General features: G+C 36.5%; 1 protein-coding gene across 2 annotated transcripts; it reads right to left on the bottom strand.

Moving 5' to 3' along the window:
• Positions 1-348: 348 nt before the first annotated feature.
• Positions 349-15,084, bottom strand: LOC145786802 (semaphorin-3A-like). 2 transcript variants are annotated; one of them, XM_082598544.1, is made up of 20 exons: positions 14,916-15,084; positions 13,457-13,608; positions 13,286-13,345; positions 13,039-13,146; positions 12,532-12,616; positions 12,264-12,380; positions 10,722-10,888; positions 9,530-9,650; positions 8,607-8,679; positions 7,683-7,865; positions 5,852-6,021; positions 5,202-5,287; positions 4,878-5,071; positions 4,372-4,442; positions 3,543-4,076; positions 3,049-3,297; positions 2,399-2,564; positions 2,076-2,234; positions 1,756-1,841; positions 349-1,487 (listed from the first exon to the last, which is right to left on the bottom strand). In XM_082598544.1, exons 1-20 carry the CDS (start codon positions 14,989-14,991, stop codon positions 1,411-1,413), a joined length of 2,934 nt encoding a protein of 977 aa, XP_082454670.1. In that variant the 5' UTR covers positions 14,992-15,084; the 3' UTR covers positions 349-1,410. The 2 variants fall into 2 exon arrangements, with proteins under 2 accessions (XP_082454670.1, XP_082454671.1); XM_082598545.1 differs by lacking the exon at positions 3,049-3,297.
• Positions 15,085-16,466: the final 1,382 nt, after the last annotated feature.

Genomic DNA, 16,466 nt, shown 5'->3' on the forward strand with positions numbered 1-16,466 from the left:
AAATTTAAGATCGAGCCTGGAACACGTCATTAAAAAGTAACCGAAAAGTTACTAGGGTTTATAAGTCTAAATGCTACACTTTAATTTGTGGATTGTCTAATGATTTATCATAACCTTAATAGGTAGGGAAAGCTTACACGAAGCCAGTCAGTGAAATTTAACATTCGTAGTTGTTCTAAGTATGTAACCTAAACGTATTGCTAAGTAGCTCACAATAGAACTATTTAGGGTCACTTCAGTTTGTTTACAACCAAATAAAAAGGTTGGCAGCTCATTAGTCTGACCTGTCTGGCACGTTCTGTTTGGGATATAATCGGCTTCTAAATTGCAGAAACATTAGAAATCAAACAGGTTGTACAAGGACTTTATTTCATAAAATAAATACTCCAAAAGAAAAAACTTAATCGATTGGGAAAATAATCCGCTTCAAGAATAGCGACTTCGAGTCTACTAACGTTAGAAGAAAGCGCATCCATCTTGTGAAGAATATTGCACAAAAACGTTCATTTCGTTAAATCTGCAACCACGAGAGCTAACAAGCAGTTTCGTGCAATTTAATCTTAAATCAACGAAATGTCTACATTTCTGTCAGCTTATGTCGTTCACAGAAAGGATACCTTCCCCAAACAGCAAAATCCGTCATTTTACATTGATTCAACCTTTGCAGATGTTGAATCAATGTAAAAAATGAAGGATTTTGCTGCCTGGGTCGGTGAAATGCCGCGATAAAAAGAAATAATTAATTAATTGACCATAATAAATATATCATTCAACTGTCCGTTGCTGTTGTAGGTAAAAGAAAACACAATTCGCTTCACTTTGAAACGTACACGACAAATACAAGCAATAAAAAGTTTAAAATGAAAGAGCTAGGCTCGGTTTACTTTTGATGATGTTTACAAAAACATGGAGTTGGTTATCTCTTAACTGGTTACACAAAAATTTGCTTTCCCACCAAATTGTGGCAATACCGAGTGTTCAATGTTCATCCAATGATCCAAGGACATAACATTGGGAAGCTCTGATTAAAAACGCATCCACTGAAAATGTATCAGACTATAAAGATTACGATCAAATCATTAGTAAAGCTCCATTCAGAGCACACGATGCCAGAGGTTTTAAATTTAGTTTTGTAGATTTTACGTTAAGACAACCGAATAAAAAATAAAATATATTCATGTTTTTATCATTTTTTTTTCAATATTTGGTGTAAAGAACGAAAAGCGGTAAAAAACAATTGTATTCAAAAGTAAGACTAAAGCAACGTGTTGGTAAAACCGTTGAATGTTGTGGTCAAAGTTCACCTCACTGACTTCCATGAAATGGCCAGACCTTGTAAAGAGGTTCATACTCTAGGCGATTTCAAGCAGTGTGAACAACATCTAGAAATTGTTGTCTATGTTAGCTTGCTTAACCACTTTTCCGATATTTTGAATCTTTCAAAATGGCACTTGTCGAACTGCGCCATGTTCTTGGGTTGCCTGAAACTGGAAAAGAAAGCTCGTTTAGTTAAAGAACAAACATCTCCAGGCAAGCAAATCATAAAAGCGGTTTTGAAGGAAAACTTGCTAAAGTTTGTTTAAAGATTAATCCAGAATATTAAAACCTCCATCCCAAACAACAAATCAATCGTTTTTTATATTGATGCAACGTCTGTAGACGATTGATTTGCTATCAGGGATATGACAACGTTAATATATAACACCGTTCCTAAACAATCAATCTAAACTCAAATGAAGAAGAATTTCAACTGACGTTTTTGACAAATAGGTCTTCGCAATCTGCCGCAAGGAATAAGACTCCATCTTTGATTCGTGCGTATTTCAGTGCAGTACTTGGCCCTGAAAAAAGCGCGATCTCGTTACTGGCCAAAACAACAACAAAGAAAGAAAATTATTGTAAATGTAAAACCGATTTGTAAGTAACAAAGCCAACAACGTCCTCCATTTTAAGAGTCATTTCTTTGAAAGACAAATTTAAGTTCTGACTCGCTGAGCAATTAGGGTAATGAGATTATGATACATGAGAAAAGAGCTTGGTACGACGATCTACATCTAGTACATCTTCAAGCTTACCTTCTTTGAATTCGTGCTCTCTGACTTCTTGGAAACTGGTCTCCTCCATTTTCTAATGAAGAGCCATCTATCCAGTCAAAAGAGGTATCGGAGTTCTTCACGAGTCCGATCCAAAAATGTCTCGTTGGCTCAAATGCACGAATGACATTGGTCACGTATCTGCCAAGACGAAAGGATTAGAGTTAAAAATTACATTCATAAAATAAATTCAGTAGACTGAGCTCTGCTCATTGCTAACTCATATCGCTAACCTCTTAAAAAGGAAAACAAATTACTTGGTCTAAACTGATTTTTTTGAAAAAAACAATTAATTGGACACTTACCTCAATTCATCTGGATCGCTGAACACCGCAAGTCTTGCGTTAAGAAGACCACAGGCTTTGGTCGCTTGCTGAAAGGTCGCTCTTCGTTTTCCCAGCAGGAACAAGTTGCCGGTGGCATTCGACAAGAACCAACCGTTGTTGTCGCAGTTTTGTTGGCCTCGTTCTCCTGAAAAGCATACGTTGCCATTTAAACAATTTCTTTCACATGTTTAATGTTCTGTTGTCGTATAGTCAATTTCAAGGAGAAAAACACCTAAACCTTGCGGGGACGAGTAAAAGCTCATTGGCGGAAGTGAGTAAGTTGACTTTTAGACTTCACATTTTAGCGATAAACTTTCGACCTCTTTTACGTCAGGTAAATCCAATGTGAGTCAAATATAATTTACCTTAGAACTTTCTAAAAACATCAGACGCAGATTTGTCTACAGATTTTCCCTAAGACTTCATTAGCAAAGAAAGAAAAAAAACTTCAAACGTGCTTTAAAAGACTACATAGTAATGATGAAGTAAACAAAACCATGCAATGAGACTAGGACCCTTGTAGCATTAAGAATTGTTTTGTAAATAAAAAAGTACAAAGCAATGGGATGTCATTGGCTCATGTTTCACAAGCGTTGATTTTACGTAAGATACACAAAGTCAAAACGAACCGTTGCGCTTATGAAGCCAAGTCAACTGCTTGATGAGACGTTCTTGTTTTACGGACTCGTTACTGAGCTCTTCTGCTAGCAAAGTTTTGTTTTTGATTGTTTTGCGCAAGAAGTCTATTTCGGTTGTCAATGACTTTATGCGATGGTCGCATTTCTCCACCTTTGCGCTGGCTTCATGTAGGGTGTTGTTTTGTTTCTTGTCCTTTTCAATCGAGCTTTCATGCATGTTGGACAGCTTTTGATGCATGGCTGAAATAAAATCACATGCAAATACCCGGGATAAAATTCAGTTTAAAATCGTGCTGTTTTTCTTATGATAGTCTGATGCAAATTAGCATAACTTTATACGGCCGAATAAGACTTACCATGCAAAAATGATGACTAAGTCGGATAGAGAATAGATGGAAATAAGAACTATATGATATTAATGCAATGAAATGAAGAAATGATGATTAAATTAAAACACTTTGAAGATGAAAATGCATTCCTCTTACTTTTCATTGATTCGGAAAGCGCTCTTTTGGCTTTTCGCTTCTCCGCTTCGCAAGTTGCATTTTGTACAGTAATCTGGCGCTTGGCAGTTTGTAGTTCGTTGTAACAGCCGTTGGCTTTCAAAGTTAAGTTGTAAAGTTGGTCACGACGAAGGTGGAGAAGACGATTAGTCAGTGCACTGCTTTGGTGCAATTTTTCAATTTCCTTGTCGTATTCCTCTCTTGTCAGACGACGTTCGACCTCGGCGGAAAGTTGAGCGGCTTTGCGGAAAATGTAGTTTCTTTGCCGCCGACAAACTGTCAGCTGATCCGATGTCGACTCAAGCGATAATTTTTCATCTAGCATCTTCCGAGATGCCTCCGTGAAGAGATCAGTGAGGTTTTGGATGGTGAGGTTTTGCTGAGTGATGGTTTGCTGGCAGGTTTCAACCTTTTCATGCTGTTCTTCCATCAAGTGCGTGAGGGATTTCATGCTGTCGTCCCTTTGAATTTTCAACTCAGTCAAGTTCGACTTCAGTTGCTCAATCAGTTGCGATTCTAGAGAAAAGATTACACCCGTTTTAAAATGACCAATCAAAACGACGAAAAATAAACGAATCTATTAAATTGATATTCAACGGTTTTAGTCTATCCGTATGCTACATCAATGATCACATGTTTCACAAATTAAAATGAAATTTTGCTCATAAAACCACCAAAAGAAACTTAACTAGATTAATTATAAAGCCTTGAACTACGATTCAACGTTGTCTAATGAAACTTGGAGGACAAGAAGAATACGTTACAATGTTTTGTTTACAAATGTTATAAACAACAGCGGCTTGCATTTTACCTGGAGTTTGAGGAATAGGCTCTTCAGGACAGATAAACTCTTGTCTCAGAAGATCCGCAATTTCAGATGGACTGTAATGAAAACGTCATGATTACCAGTAATACAGGAAAAGAGTTGAAATGTCATTATAAACCTAAATTATAACTAATTAAATATAACAATTAACAAAACTTAAGTAGTGGTCTAGCCCCTTAAATAAAGACATACGTGTTGTAAAATCATGATTTTTCTAAGCAGTATTGAAACTCTAACGTAGAAGCGAAGTGACAGATAAGCAAGGATTAAAAGGGCATGTTATATCAGTTTTACGTTATATTAACATTAGTGAACGTCTTGTAGTAAAGAAATCAGTGCTAGATTCAACAACGTCCCTCTTAGACTTTATCAAGCATCATACAAATCTGAGAATATTTTTGCTATAAAATGAATAAAAGTATTCCCAAAAACAGATTCCATTACACGGATAATTTTAGGTGCATGGAAAGAATAAATGTAACGGGACCTACCTCTTTTCAACGACAGGCTCACAGCTTTCAGGGCTGGATAATACGCAGTAAGGATCATTAGATCTTTGGCATTGACCGCAGGACTTGTACAAGGAGCAAGCGGCCAACGGAATCTTTATGATCGTTCGGTTTGTGACGACAAAAATCTGTTTGTCTCCAAGGATCAAATTGATGATGCGCTCTTCAACATGGCTCTGCAAAAACAATGAAGACAGTTTGCACCACGTGTTAAAAACTTTGCAAAAATTTTTAAAGAAAAATGTTTTAGAAGAAACGTTGCTTAAAATGTACAAAGTAGCTGAGGCAAAGACTTTTCATCTTTACCTGTAAGTCGAGTTGAATATCGGGCAGTGACCAAGATTGGGGTGGGTTTGATGCCTCGTGGACAACTCGCTTCAAGAGACCTTCGGCTGAAAGAAAAAAAATTCTTGTTTAGACTTTCACATCGATGATAAAAATAAACAGAAAAGCAAGGAGTCTGTTAATTATCTCCGAAGGCAAAGCATCTTCAATGTGTCTTATCAATGATTCATGACTTTCTGACGTGCCTGGTCAGATCACAAGCTATCAGTATGAAGAAACCGAGTCAGACAATCAGTCCTTTTTACATTGGTTCTACGTTTGTAGACGTTGAATGAATCTCGAAAGAGATTGATTTTCGACTGAAAAGTTTCTAAATTTTGTCAAACATGATGCAATATTGAAGCGTTGTTTGTAAACACTTTCAGGCAATCCAAAACCTTTTAAAAACAAGATGTTGATTAGTCTGTTGTATTCAAAAGCTTTTAGAGATAACTCAAATGCAAAACTGTATGGCAGCATAGACAGGAAGTCTTTCTTGGTTCAACGGTATGACTAGTAAAAAAAAGTTGAATTTTTGCTCACAAGATCGTCATTGTTACATCGTTTCAACGTCGCTAAAACGATGTAAAACTGGTCTTTTTGCCAGCTGGAAATTTCAGGATAAAGCTCACCTGTGATCATATACATAACGGTTGCAGGTCTTCCAAAACTACTTTCCTCGCTAGATACTTTATCGACGACAATGTGCTTGTAGCGAATGCTCGATTCTTGATAGTGTGGTCGAGGAAAAGAAGGATAGATGATGCCAAATTTCACAGGGTGCTTTTTACCAAATGACAATCTAAAGATGTGTAAAAATTTCATGAAAACGATTGCTAGTAATTTTACTGTAAGTACTAAACTTTTTGTTCATCGTACGCAGACGCATTAGGGTAATTTTGTTTCTCTTCTAATTGGTGTTTTGTATTGCGTAAGCTCGTATTTTCTGAGCTGACGCAAAACGTGTTCGTGCTGAGTCGTCTTAGAAATAGACAATGGTGAAACAATGGTTAAACAAATTAGCAACTTTTACGTCAGTAACTTAATTGTTTACCAGTTTTAATTGTTAACCAGCGAAGGAAAAACGTAGCCAAATTTCATGAAACGATTGAGCATCAAAATAGTACGGAAACTTTTCACAAACTATTTTGTTTGTCCAGCCAACCTGTATTTGAATACAACAAGTCATTTCAGTGACATATACAACGCAGAAAACAACCTCACTTTAAGAGCGTCTACTATTTTTGTCAACCAGTTGCGAGAAACTGTTCGAATCGTGTTCACATGTGTTGCCATCAAAAAATATAAATTTCGATGAAGATTAACATACGTCGTCATACGAGCAGCCTCTCAAGTTAACTTGGCAGTTTCGCAACGACATTTCTGACGACGCTGTATCCAGCCGCCAACTACTCGAAACACAAAGTAACTCATGGTAGATTTTGCAAAAAACCACAGACATTTCAATTGCAAACGAAATTCTACAAGTTCAAGCCAATATTTGTCTACTGCAAAACTGCTGTTCATGTTCAGTACAATGACATTAATAAAACTCTGATTCGACGCAAAACGATAGCCGAGTGTTTTGCCTCTGGGTGTGAAAAGAAACTTTAATCCAAGAATTAAAGCAACAAAGCAAAGGCTTTCAAATTCTGACAACAAAATAGACCAATTTCACAGCAGTCTTCTGGCAAAAAAATAGCGCTTGTTATGTCGTTTCAACGTCTCGAGACGTTGTCTTTGTAGTTGGCTTTCAATTTTTCACTGCGAATTTTCAACAACAACTCTGCGCAGATCCATCTGCAGTCACAAAACTTAATCTCACAAATTCCGCAAGCTAGGATTTAACTTGTCACCACGAAAACATTCTTTTTGAGATTACTTTTGCAAATTACAATCCCACTGAATTTTAACGATGAAATGATACATCAAGGTACAATGCAGGTGTAAAGTGCCTGCAAGGTACACCTGGAACCGTACTTGCTTTTGGCATTACACGTTCATTAGTCTTAACCATATGTTCAACTTCAAGGAAGTCGCATCACCTTCATCAAAACTTTAGTTATTCTCCAAACAACTAAAGCTGTTTGATAAATACTCGACATCCTTATCAGACATCGGGCTGGTCCAATGGGGTCTATTTTTGTAGTTAAGCCAAAAAAAGAACCATGGTTCAGTTTCGAAATTGGCCATAAACGGTTTTAGAAGCTGATTAGTATAATTTAATAGATTTCCTGACATACATGACACAGAATTGCTGTTATTAGGCCAAATGCCAGTCAAACAGTGACAAAGATTGTCAAGTAGAGTTCTTTAACCATCTACAATTAACTACCTCTTTGGTTCAACCGTGTTATAACACAATCGTCCGGAAACTGGAAGTTTTTGCTGGCTTAGCCTGAATCTCGAATGGCTTTAGTCTGCTAGCCTACCACTCTGCTGCTCTATGACGTCACAATGTACCTGGAATGATCGAGTTCTTGGGTTTCGTCAACGCAATTTCCAGGCTCCCATTCCTTTTTCCCGGTGTATTCGGACCTCGGGCCGTGTTGTAGTTGCTGTCTGTTCCAATACTGGTTGGTCGCTAGAGATTGTTGTATTTCGTTCATGTTGAAAGCGCATACTGCCGACCCGGCAATGGCACCACTGGTTGAAGAAAATAATTTGTTGTTAAAAATTTAATTTACCCATGCAATTTCCGGTCGCTGGCACAATGCTACGGCGTTAAGTTGAATTGAAGCGTTTTTTATCCATACCAACTCATCACTTGTTTAAAAATATATCGCTTTGGCGCCATATTTTTAACTACCTCGAAAGTTTTGTTATTTTGCCAACTTTATCACAAAGAGCGATACAATCTTTGATTTCAGCAGCGCAAACGCAGCTATATTTGGAAATGAGCAAAAACACACAAAGCTGTTCAACACATCGTGCAAGTTTTTTACCAAAAACACAAATTTAAACAATAGAAAATTAATTGTCTCAAGGCAAGTTTTTAGCAAATGCTGATCTTTTGAGTTTTAAACCACGATTTCAGGCAGTTGAAATACCAAAACGTCTTCAAAATCTATTTTTGTTTCCTGTGTTTCTAATCATAGCTTTAGGCTATTGGTTTAAGTTGAAAAAAACAAAACAAGTTTGTTGGAAAAAATTGTTTGAAAATTTTTATTTGGTAAGTCAACTTGGAGGAATAGTTTTAGTTTTAATCAAAATCTAATTAGGAGATCAAATCTAGAAGTAATGTGCTTCCAAAAATAAAGGGTTTGCTTTGGATGTTTTTTCTTCGGTTGTCAAAATTCACTGTAAACAACCAATAACTTAAACGTAACACAGTGAAAGAACGTATCCCATAACAAAGCACACAAGCAAACTGAAGAGGATATTTACTTTGGCAAAGTGAAGATACCAAACACGGTTGGGTTGGTAGGATTCTCTTCATTTTCCAAGACAAATGTTGATTCTGCAATAAAAAGATGCTCAGATACCTAACAAGGTAACATACAAGTTTGCAAGACAGGAGTCACCAAACATGAGGTAAACAAAACTGTAAGCCTAAAAGGCTAAATACGTTAAAGAAAACACGCAAAAAGTTTTGCATCAATATTTCGAAACTCTTTAAGTTAAAATGTAATCCTCATGAAAAGTTATACAATAATTCATAGCGCTCAGGTCGTTCAATCATATTTATGAAGCTGGATATCGATCTTAATCTGTAATGAAGCCAGAAAGGGTGAAGCTTACTCAAATTACTAATAAATTGGTCCGATTTGCATGTGTAAAGACCATAGGCCAGAAGTCACAAAGCCGTTCATTTTTATTTTTAGTTTGAACATATTAATGAATAGTATACATCGTATCAGACGAATGCGCAATTTAGGAATTAGCATCCAAATGTGAAATGCTTGTAATGTTCAGTTCAAGTATGTGCTTTGTGAGTAGACGGAATCATTTACATATTTAAACCAGATGAGATATTCTATCTCTTCAAACAATCTGGCTCCAACTTTGCAGCACATTGCCTGACAAGATCATTGGACGCATGATTGCTTGTTTGTTGAGGTTAAAGAGACAACACGAGACAAATTTGGTAAAACAAAAAGACTCACAAAATTGCAAGCGTATTGGCATGTAAACATGATGTAAGATAAGCGGTTGTTCAAGTACGCACCCTTTACATCAGTCAGGCTATGTTCTTAAATTTTAATCAATCTTAAAACAACGTAAAGAAAGCAGCAAACACGAAAATGAACTCAGGGGAATTTGTAAGTAAGAGAAAATTAGCAGGATTTTTAATCCTTGTAAATATCTACCTAAATGGGTGTAGCGAAATACGGAGCCTTGGCTGTCTGGCGCAGTGTGACATTCGATGCTCATCTTCGTATAGGTTGCAAATTTTCTCCTCAGCACCCAAGCAGTGCCGCCGTGATCGTTCTGCAGAATTAAACAAGGATTTATTTTACAAATAACACCTTTAAAAGATACTGACATTTGAAAGCATGAACCGTTGCTGGGAGAATTTATCATCTGTTGGTACAGCCAGGCAACCTCAAACTGGATGTTCCATCAGCCAATTGGAGTAAAACTGAAACCTCACTATTGCAGCGAGCATTTTGTGTTAGGCAAACCACCTTGGTGTAGAATTAGCGTCACCCCAGTACACCGCCAATGCACTGCAAACCATGAACTTACTTCTATTAGGCAACCCTCAATACGAACAAAATGTGATATAATTGAAAAGGAGAATTTCGCCACGAAAATTAACTGAAACAATTGTTTTACTTTTCGTACGCTTGGGGATTTTTTCCACGGTCATTAGTTGTCTCATTGTTACGGCAGCTTAATCTAAAAACCCGTGCTGTCTGGTTTAGTTACGATGTATTGCATAGGGATAAAGCCGTTTCGGAGTAAGTCAAGCGAATTGAGACTTGAGAGTGTTGGTCTTGTGTACTATGAACGCTTTATGAAACAGAACCAATCCTTTTATTAAAATGTAAATCAAACAGCTTGAAATAACAAATCGACAACTTTTCAAATTAAAAGTTCCTACAGTCAGTGTCATACTCACACGATACAAAACGAATCTTTCAACCTTTGCAAAACTTTACGTCATACAATTTTGACTCAGAAAGGCTTAGAAATCAGTTTTTAACTGAAAATGTGTCATTTCCTATGGTGGGAGTTGAAAGTTGTCAAAAGCCATATGAACAAGGTACCGGCTGCCAATGCGTGTTATTGCGCATATCACTCGCCACGCTGTGCGTCATTAGCTAAGGAAAATAACCCAAACAAAAGTGCGTAAATTGTTTGTTGTTCCAGTGCTACGAGATGTAAAACATTAAACAAACGAAACAAATTGTAAAGTTGAAATTTGTTGAAAAGATTTCCCATAGGTGGTTACTATACGTCACTCAAATCGGAAAATGATTCAAACGTTCTCGTCGAAACTGACTTATCATCGCAGAACATTCGATTTCAAGACGTAATTCAGCAGAGAATTCTTACCACGCAGACCGTTGCCACTCTTGAAACCACCGTTCGCTGCTGAGGGTTGTCTGACATTCCGTACATGAACGGTTGAAATTCTTCCGCCTTTTCGCGGAAAAAGACCATAACTTTGTCGTGGACCGGGTTGTTATTTTTGACATGATAGCCGCCAAGAAAAACGGGGTCTGCAAAAGCAACTTTTATTATTTGAAAGCTCAAACAAGAAGAATCGTGATGGTGCAATGGATTATAATGCTCAATTCGTTACGCAGCACGATTAATAAGTGCTTTGAATTAGTTTTTTAACCAATAACCGGTTTCAAAAAATTAAAAATAGCTTTGGTTATTCAGCTATTGTGCCACCAACTCCGCTAAGAAATAATTGAGAGAACAACGAATAGCTAAAGTGGATGTCAAAACAAGAACAATTTATTTTCTGAAAACAAACGAATGCTGGAGAGGAGAAACATTTTTTTGGGCAAGATAAGCATTAAGTTTAACGATGATTACAATCCCACCTACAGATACGAGAAAAACAAGTAACTCCTGAAGCTTCTGTTAAAAAGAAGATAAAGTTGTAGACATAAGTTGGCCTGGCATTCGGGCAGACAAATTAACATTTTTATCTAAGATAAGTTCATTTTAATCTAACCAAGATTGGTGCAGACATCAGTTAAAAATATTTTGTTCTCAACACTTCCTTTGAGGTTGGGAGATCTTGTCTATCGCATTTCAATGCTTTGTGGTTTAAACCTGACCAATTCAGCACGATATTATATACTTTGAAGCGTATAAAGTCAAAAAATTGAGCTTTACCTAAACGTCTTTCATAAAAAACACTCCATTTTCATAACACCGGGCTATAAAGGCGAGACATTGAAACAACCGAATGGAAATTCGGGTTTGCTCATGTATTCTTATCTTGTCAATTGCATAAATATTAAAACGACACTTGCTTTTGTTTTGCCGTGAATCACAGATCGAGATGTTGAGATGTTTACTTATGATTGCATGGTGTGTCTGTGACAAACTAATCGACGATTTTCGTGAGTCAAATTGTGCGAAAGATAGACCGCAAGTTCTTAATTCTCCCGAAAAGATCAACAAACGAGAACAAACAAGACTCTGAAAAAATAGCCTTGTGAACGAAGAAGTGAACAAACAAGGAAACACTTTTTTACCATTCGGAAACCCTTTTTCTTCCATGAAAATCGAGCGCACAAAGTCTAACATCTATTAAGTAATGAAAACTTCTTAACGCAATTAGAATGCATCGTCTATTTCAATGGTGGTATTGCGATTTTCGTTAAGTTACAGATCTAAACCTAAAATGGAGGCGCACTTGCTACACGACTGCGAATAAACCAACGCGTATTACGTCATCAAACTTCTTCGAAGCGACGTGCATTGCTCAAGCGCTGGTTTTGAAGTTTTTTTAAGCGTTGGTATGACATTTTAATTTACGAATTACAAGTTATATTTTGAATCTCGTAAAGTAATCCGATTCAAAACTTTTCATAAGCTTCTTATTTTGTCTTTTCCACTGATACAGTAACTTACCGTTCAGCCAATATTTGTCACTTTCTTCAGTGCGAAGTGTTATTCCATTCAATGTTCTTGATATAATACCATTGTGGCCTTGCATACTTGCCAAAGTTGCAGTGAAAAGAGTTTCATCTGAAAAGATTTTATTGTTTAAACACTGTTGTAAAAGGTAAATCTTTTTCTGGTTTTGTTTAACTTCTTAAATTGAAAAGTTGTGTTCTTTTGAACACTACCGCTTTGACATATAACAAACAAAGTAGTTAAATCCAAAAAGTATACATACTTGCTACGACGGACACTGTAGATACGTATGGGTCATATGGCGATTTCCATCTACCTGGTTCTTCGTCTCCAGTTTGTGAAAATGACTGAGGAATGCAATATCATTATATAAACGCTACAAGGAAGGAAAACTTATATTTGCTCAATGGACACAATTGCGATGTTTGTTGTCAGTGCAAATATCACAGATGGTTTTTGTATGTCAAGTCTTAGTTTGAAACGCCATTCTATATCAATTTTGAAACTGTCCAATCAAACTATTTTTACAACGCTTGGAAATAGGTTTTTGAGATTTGTAAATAGGTCACAATTCATCTTTTACCGACAATGCGGAAAGATGTCCGGATATTGGTCGAGTTACGCTTGGATTACTTCATATACTACCCAACTGTGACATAGGCTACGTACGATATAACTTAGCCTTAGCTTGACAAACTAAAAACTTTCCACCTGTGTGTGCTTTGATACGTTGAATGACGGTCTACATAAAAATTTAACAGCTTTTCACCTCTTTTTTGATGTAAATGCAGGTGGGTCTGTAAGCAAGGGTGCCACAGGCGTAGAGATGGGTTTGGTTGACGGAAATCAGGACACCGATGTTGTTTTGGCAAAGCGTCTGTAAAAATTAGAAGTCAAATTTAAACCGGGTTAAGTTTGAAGCACAGCATATGCCTTTTTTTTGTAACTGTTAGATAATTTTGAACATTGGATAAATGCAAATACACTGATTGGTTGTCGTAATTTCACTTTCTCACCTTATCCTCATTAAAAGTCGAACACGTCTCTCGGTCACCATCTGCAGGCTCCCAGGAAAGCTGAAAAACATTTCGAATGAAGCAGTTTCGATTAAAATTGTTACAGTAATAAAAAAGTCACTCCGACCGCATTCTTAATTCTTCCTTATATGATCCGCGTTATTTACTCACCACTCTGGGCGTTCCAGTAATGTCTTCCGGATCAAACTCGTACAGGGCGTTTACTCCGCCGGCATATAACTTGCCGGTACCTTCGTCGTACAATACCTTTCTAAAGTCTCCTGAAACTGTGTACTTCGGCCATTGTGATTCTTCGTCAGTTTCTGTAAAACAAAACGGGGAAACAAGCAAAACTACAGGACACATTTTCTAAGCTCAACACTCTATCTTGTCGTTGAAATCGAAACGCCAACGGGAAACATTTTTACGAGACCACACGCAAAAAATATAAAATGTTAATATAACCGTGCATACATTTTAATACATTTTATTACAGCATGTACACTTCCAAATGAACAAGAAAATATAAATTTTTAGACAATTTTAAAGGAGTGGTGAAATCCCATGATCGTGCAGCTATGCCGAGGTTCACGTTACCTAGCCACAACACACAGCAAGGCAGTTTCATTACTTTTAAAATTTACACGAAGCAATATAGCTTTGCAGACGACATGCGAGTTTGAATAGAGGAGAATATCAGCGTATGATAGTGGTTGTGCATAGTTCTTTATATACACAAGAAAATTACGCTCTCTTTTAGGTTATAGATTTATAAGCGACTAAATGTTTATACCCAATCAGTACTTTGTTTAAAATAGTAAAGGATTAGTCGAACTTCCCCAGCTTAGCATCAACTTAAGCTGTTCCGTCTTAACAGAAACTACGGCAGGAGGCTAATCGGAATTATCGCCAAACAAAAATTAAACTCACAAATCACGCCAGAATATGCAAATTTTCATTGTTTTTAATTTCTAATGCTCCACTAAAAATTTTTAACTAATTTTTTTGACTCTTTGAAATCTATTTAAAGTAAACAAAATTTTTTGATGAATTATGCAGATACAAAGTTAAAGTCCTCAATTTTACCGTTTTTGGAACTAGCCTATAACTAGACTCCATTTCTGGCTGCTGCGCCATTGTAGACAAGGATATGACAAATCACATGCGTAGCTTTGTATGGGAAAGAGCTTTCGTAGAAGTTTGTATTTAAACAAATATACTTAATATACTGTACCATTAACAAAATCTACGTTTGACGCGGTTAAACTAGTAATTAGTATCAAAATTTCACATAACTGTCGTGGCCTTAACGGGTTTGTTTTAAATACAGTTCGTTTGAAAAACAAGCTTATTTTTGTACAACACAAAGCAAACTGGGAAATTCAATATCTTATACTCTTCTTGTGTTACAATGAAATTTAATTCTTTACAAGTTTTAAAAAAATTTTGAGCAAAATTAAAAGTTTAATTATTTTCGTGTAAAATCGATGCAGATATAGCCTACACCAGCCGTGCACATTTAAAAATGCCGCACACTGCACTTATGTTAGTAACTATCTTTACACAGACAAGATAAACTTATCTAACATGTATTCGGTGTTCCTAAGATCAAAAGCTGTAAAATGCTTACCTGCTACTTGTGCGCCTAAAACTTGAAACAAGGCGACTAGAAGGAGTAACAACCAAAGCAAATTGCTGGTAAACATTTCCGTCTGGCCTTGCTAGAGGTGAAGTTCCTATGTTTTATTCAATCTACAGTCTTTTGCAAGATTCTGGCAATCAATAAATTAAATAACCTACTTTGCTGGAACAGATAACAGTTTTAACTTTAGGTAACTTGCTTATGAAGTCTGAGTTTGGTTTCCAGGTTTTTTAAACACAAGGAGCTTTTTATTTCAAATGCTGGCTGAAAGTACTGGCTATGTTTGACTAAGCTTGTACAACATCAGACAAATTTCTTGTTTCAAAATGCAGTCAACCGATCAAACTTGTTTTCTTTTTAATTTGTTGGTCTACCAATCTCCAATCATCACATACGTGATCACTGTTGAAAGGTTTTTGATAATTCTTAGCTATCTAAACTGACATTGATTCATGATCAAGTGAATCAGATCCTGTCGGTCAACTATGGCATATTATTGACATCTTAAGCAGTTCAGTTCAAACAATGAAAGCTAGTGAAATTATCATAATGATTCACACTTCTTTGATCCCCAAAGGCTGACCGGACGTCTGAGCGGTACTTCCAACTTCCAAGCGACTGGCTCGATTTGTGCTTAAAAACAACAATTATTTCTCACTTCTTCGACTTGTACTGACGCACGCTTTCGCACAAATGAAGCCTTCGAATGGAGTTGCACAAGGTTTTACAGAGCGGCTTCTTTTTTTCTTTTTTCTGCAGCCATTGCTGGTCGTGTCTACAAAACTACTCAAAAGTTTCACACTTTTAAATGGCTTCGATACAGTGGTGTTAAAATGTAGTCAAATGTGCACTGCAGAAGGTCTTTCCTCAGAACCACTTTGTAGTTTCATACAACATAACATTGTGATGTAACAGTTACCTCTACTTAGCGTTGATGACGTTTTCTATCTTATAATTGTTTTCAGTTGATGTTTTCAACTGGTTATTAGTAGGGTTGGAATAAATAAACTGTTCAATCACTTTGTGTCGTATCATGGTCAGTTATATCTTTGGGTCGTGTAAAACTTCCAGGGAAATTTGTGGTAATGTGCTATTTATTCCTGACAAAAGGGCTTTACAAAACCACGTCGATGATTTCCGTGTATTACTTTTTGAACTACCGTAACCACTGTTTGATAGACTGGCAGACAGTAACAATAACGCAACATTCCAATGTAAAATCCACCTTAAAAAACTTCTATGATAGACTGGTGTTCATGATTTGAACTTGAAAAGAAAGAACCCAAGTAGGCCTATTTAACGTCCCTATTTGAAGTGGTGGAAAATTATATTGAAGATTTCTTTAAAAGTCCACTTAAAAGACATTCAAATTTCCAAATGTCAATGCAATACTTTCTTCAACATATCATCAACACATCTTATTTGATAACGAAAGAATAATGAAACCTAATTGGGTTTCTTGATTTGAAAGACTGGACTATTGTTACATTACCATCTAAGTCAATGTTGTGTAAATATTCTCAGACTACACACGGAGCT

This window comes from Aplidium turbinatum, chromosome 17, assembly GCF_918807975.1.
Source record: "Aplidium turbinatum chromosome 17, kaAplTurb1.1, whole genome shotgun sequence".
Taxonomy (NCBI): Eukaryota; Metazoa; Chordata; class Ascidiacea; order Aplousobranchia; family Polyclinidae; genus Aplidium; species Aplidium turbinatum.

What these genes read in the sequence shown, in the direction of transcription:
- LOC145786802 (XM_082598544.1), bottom strand. Translation starts at nt 14,991, where the DNA reads ATGTTTACCAGCAATTTGCTTTGGTTGTTACTCCTTCTAGTCGCCTTG. An exon ending in TACAGTGTCCGTCGTAGCAA is followed by an intron (nt 12,381 to 12,531) that starts GTATGTATACTT and finishes AAATCTTTTCAG; the next exon opens with ATGAAACTCTTTTCACTGCA. An exon ending in ATTTCGCTACACCCATTTAG is followed by an intron (nt 8,680 to 9,529) that starts GTAGATATTTAC and finishes TTTTTATTGCAG; the next exon opens with AATCAACATTTGTCTTGGAA.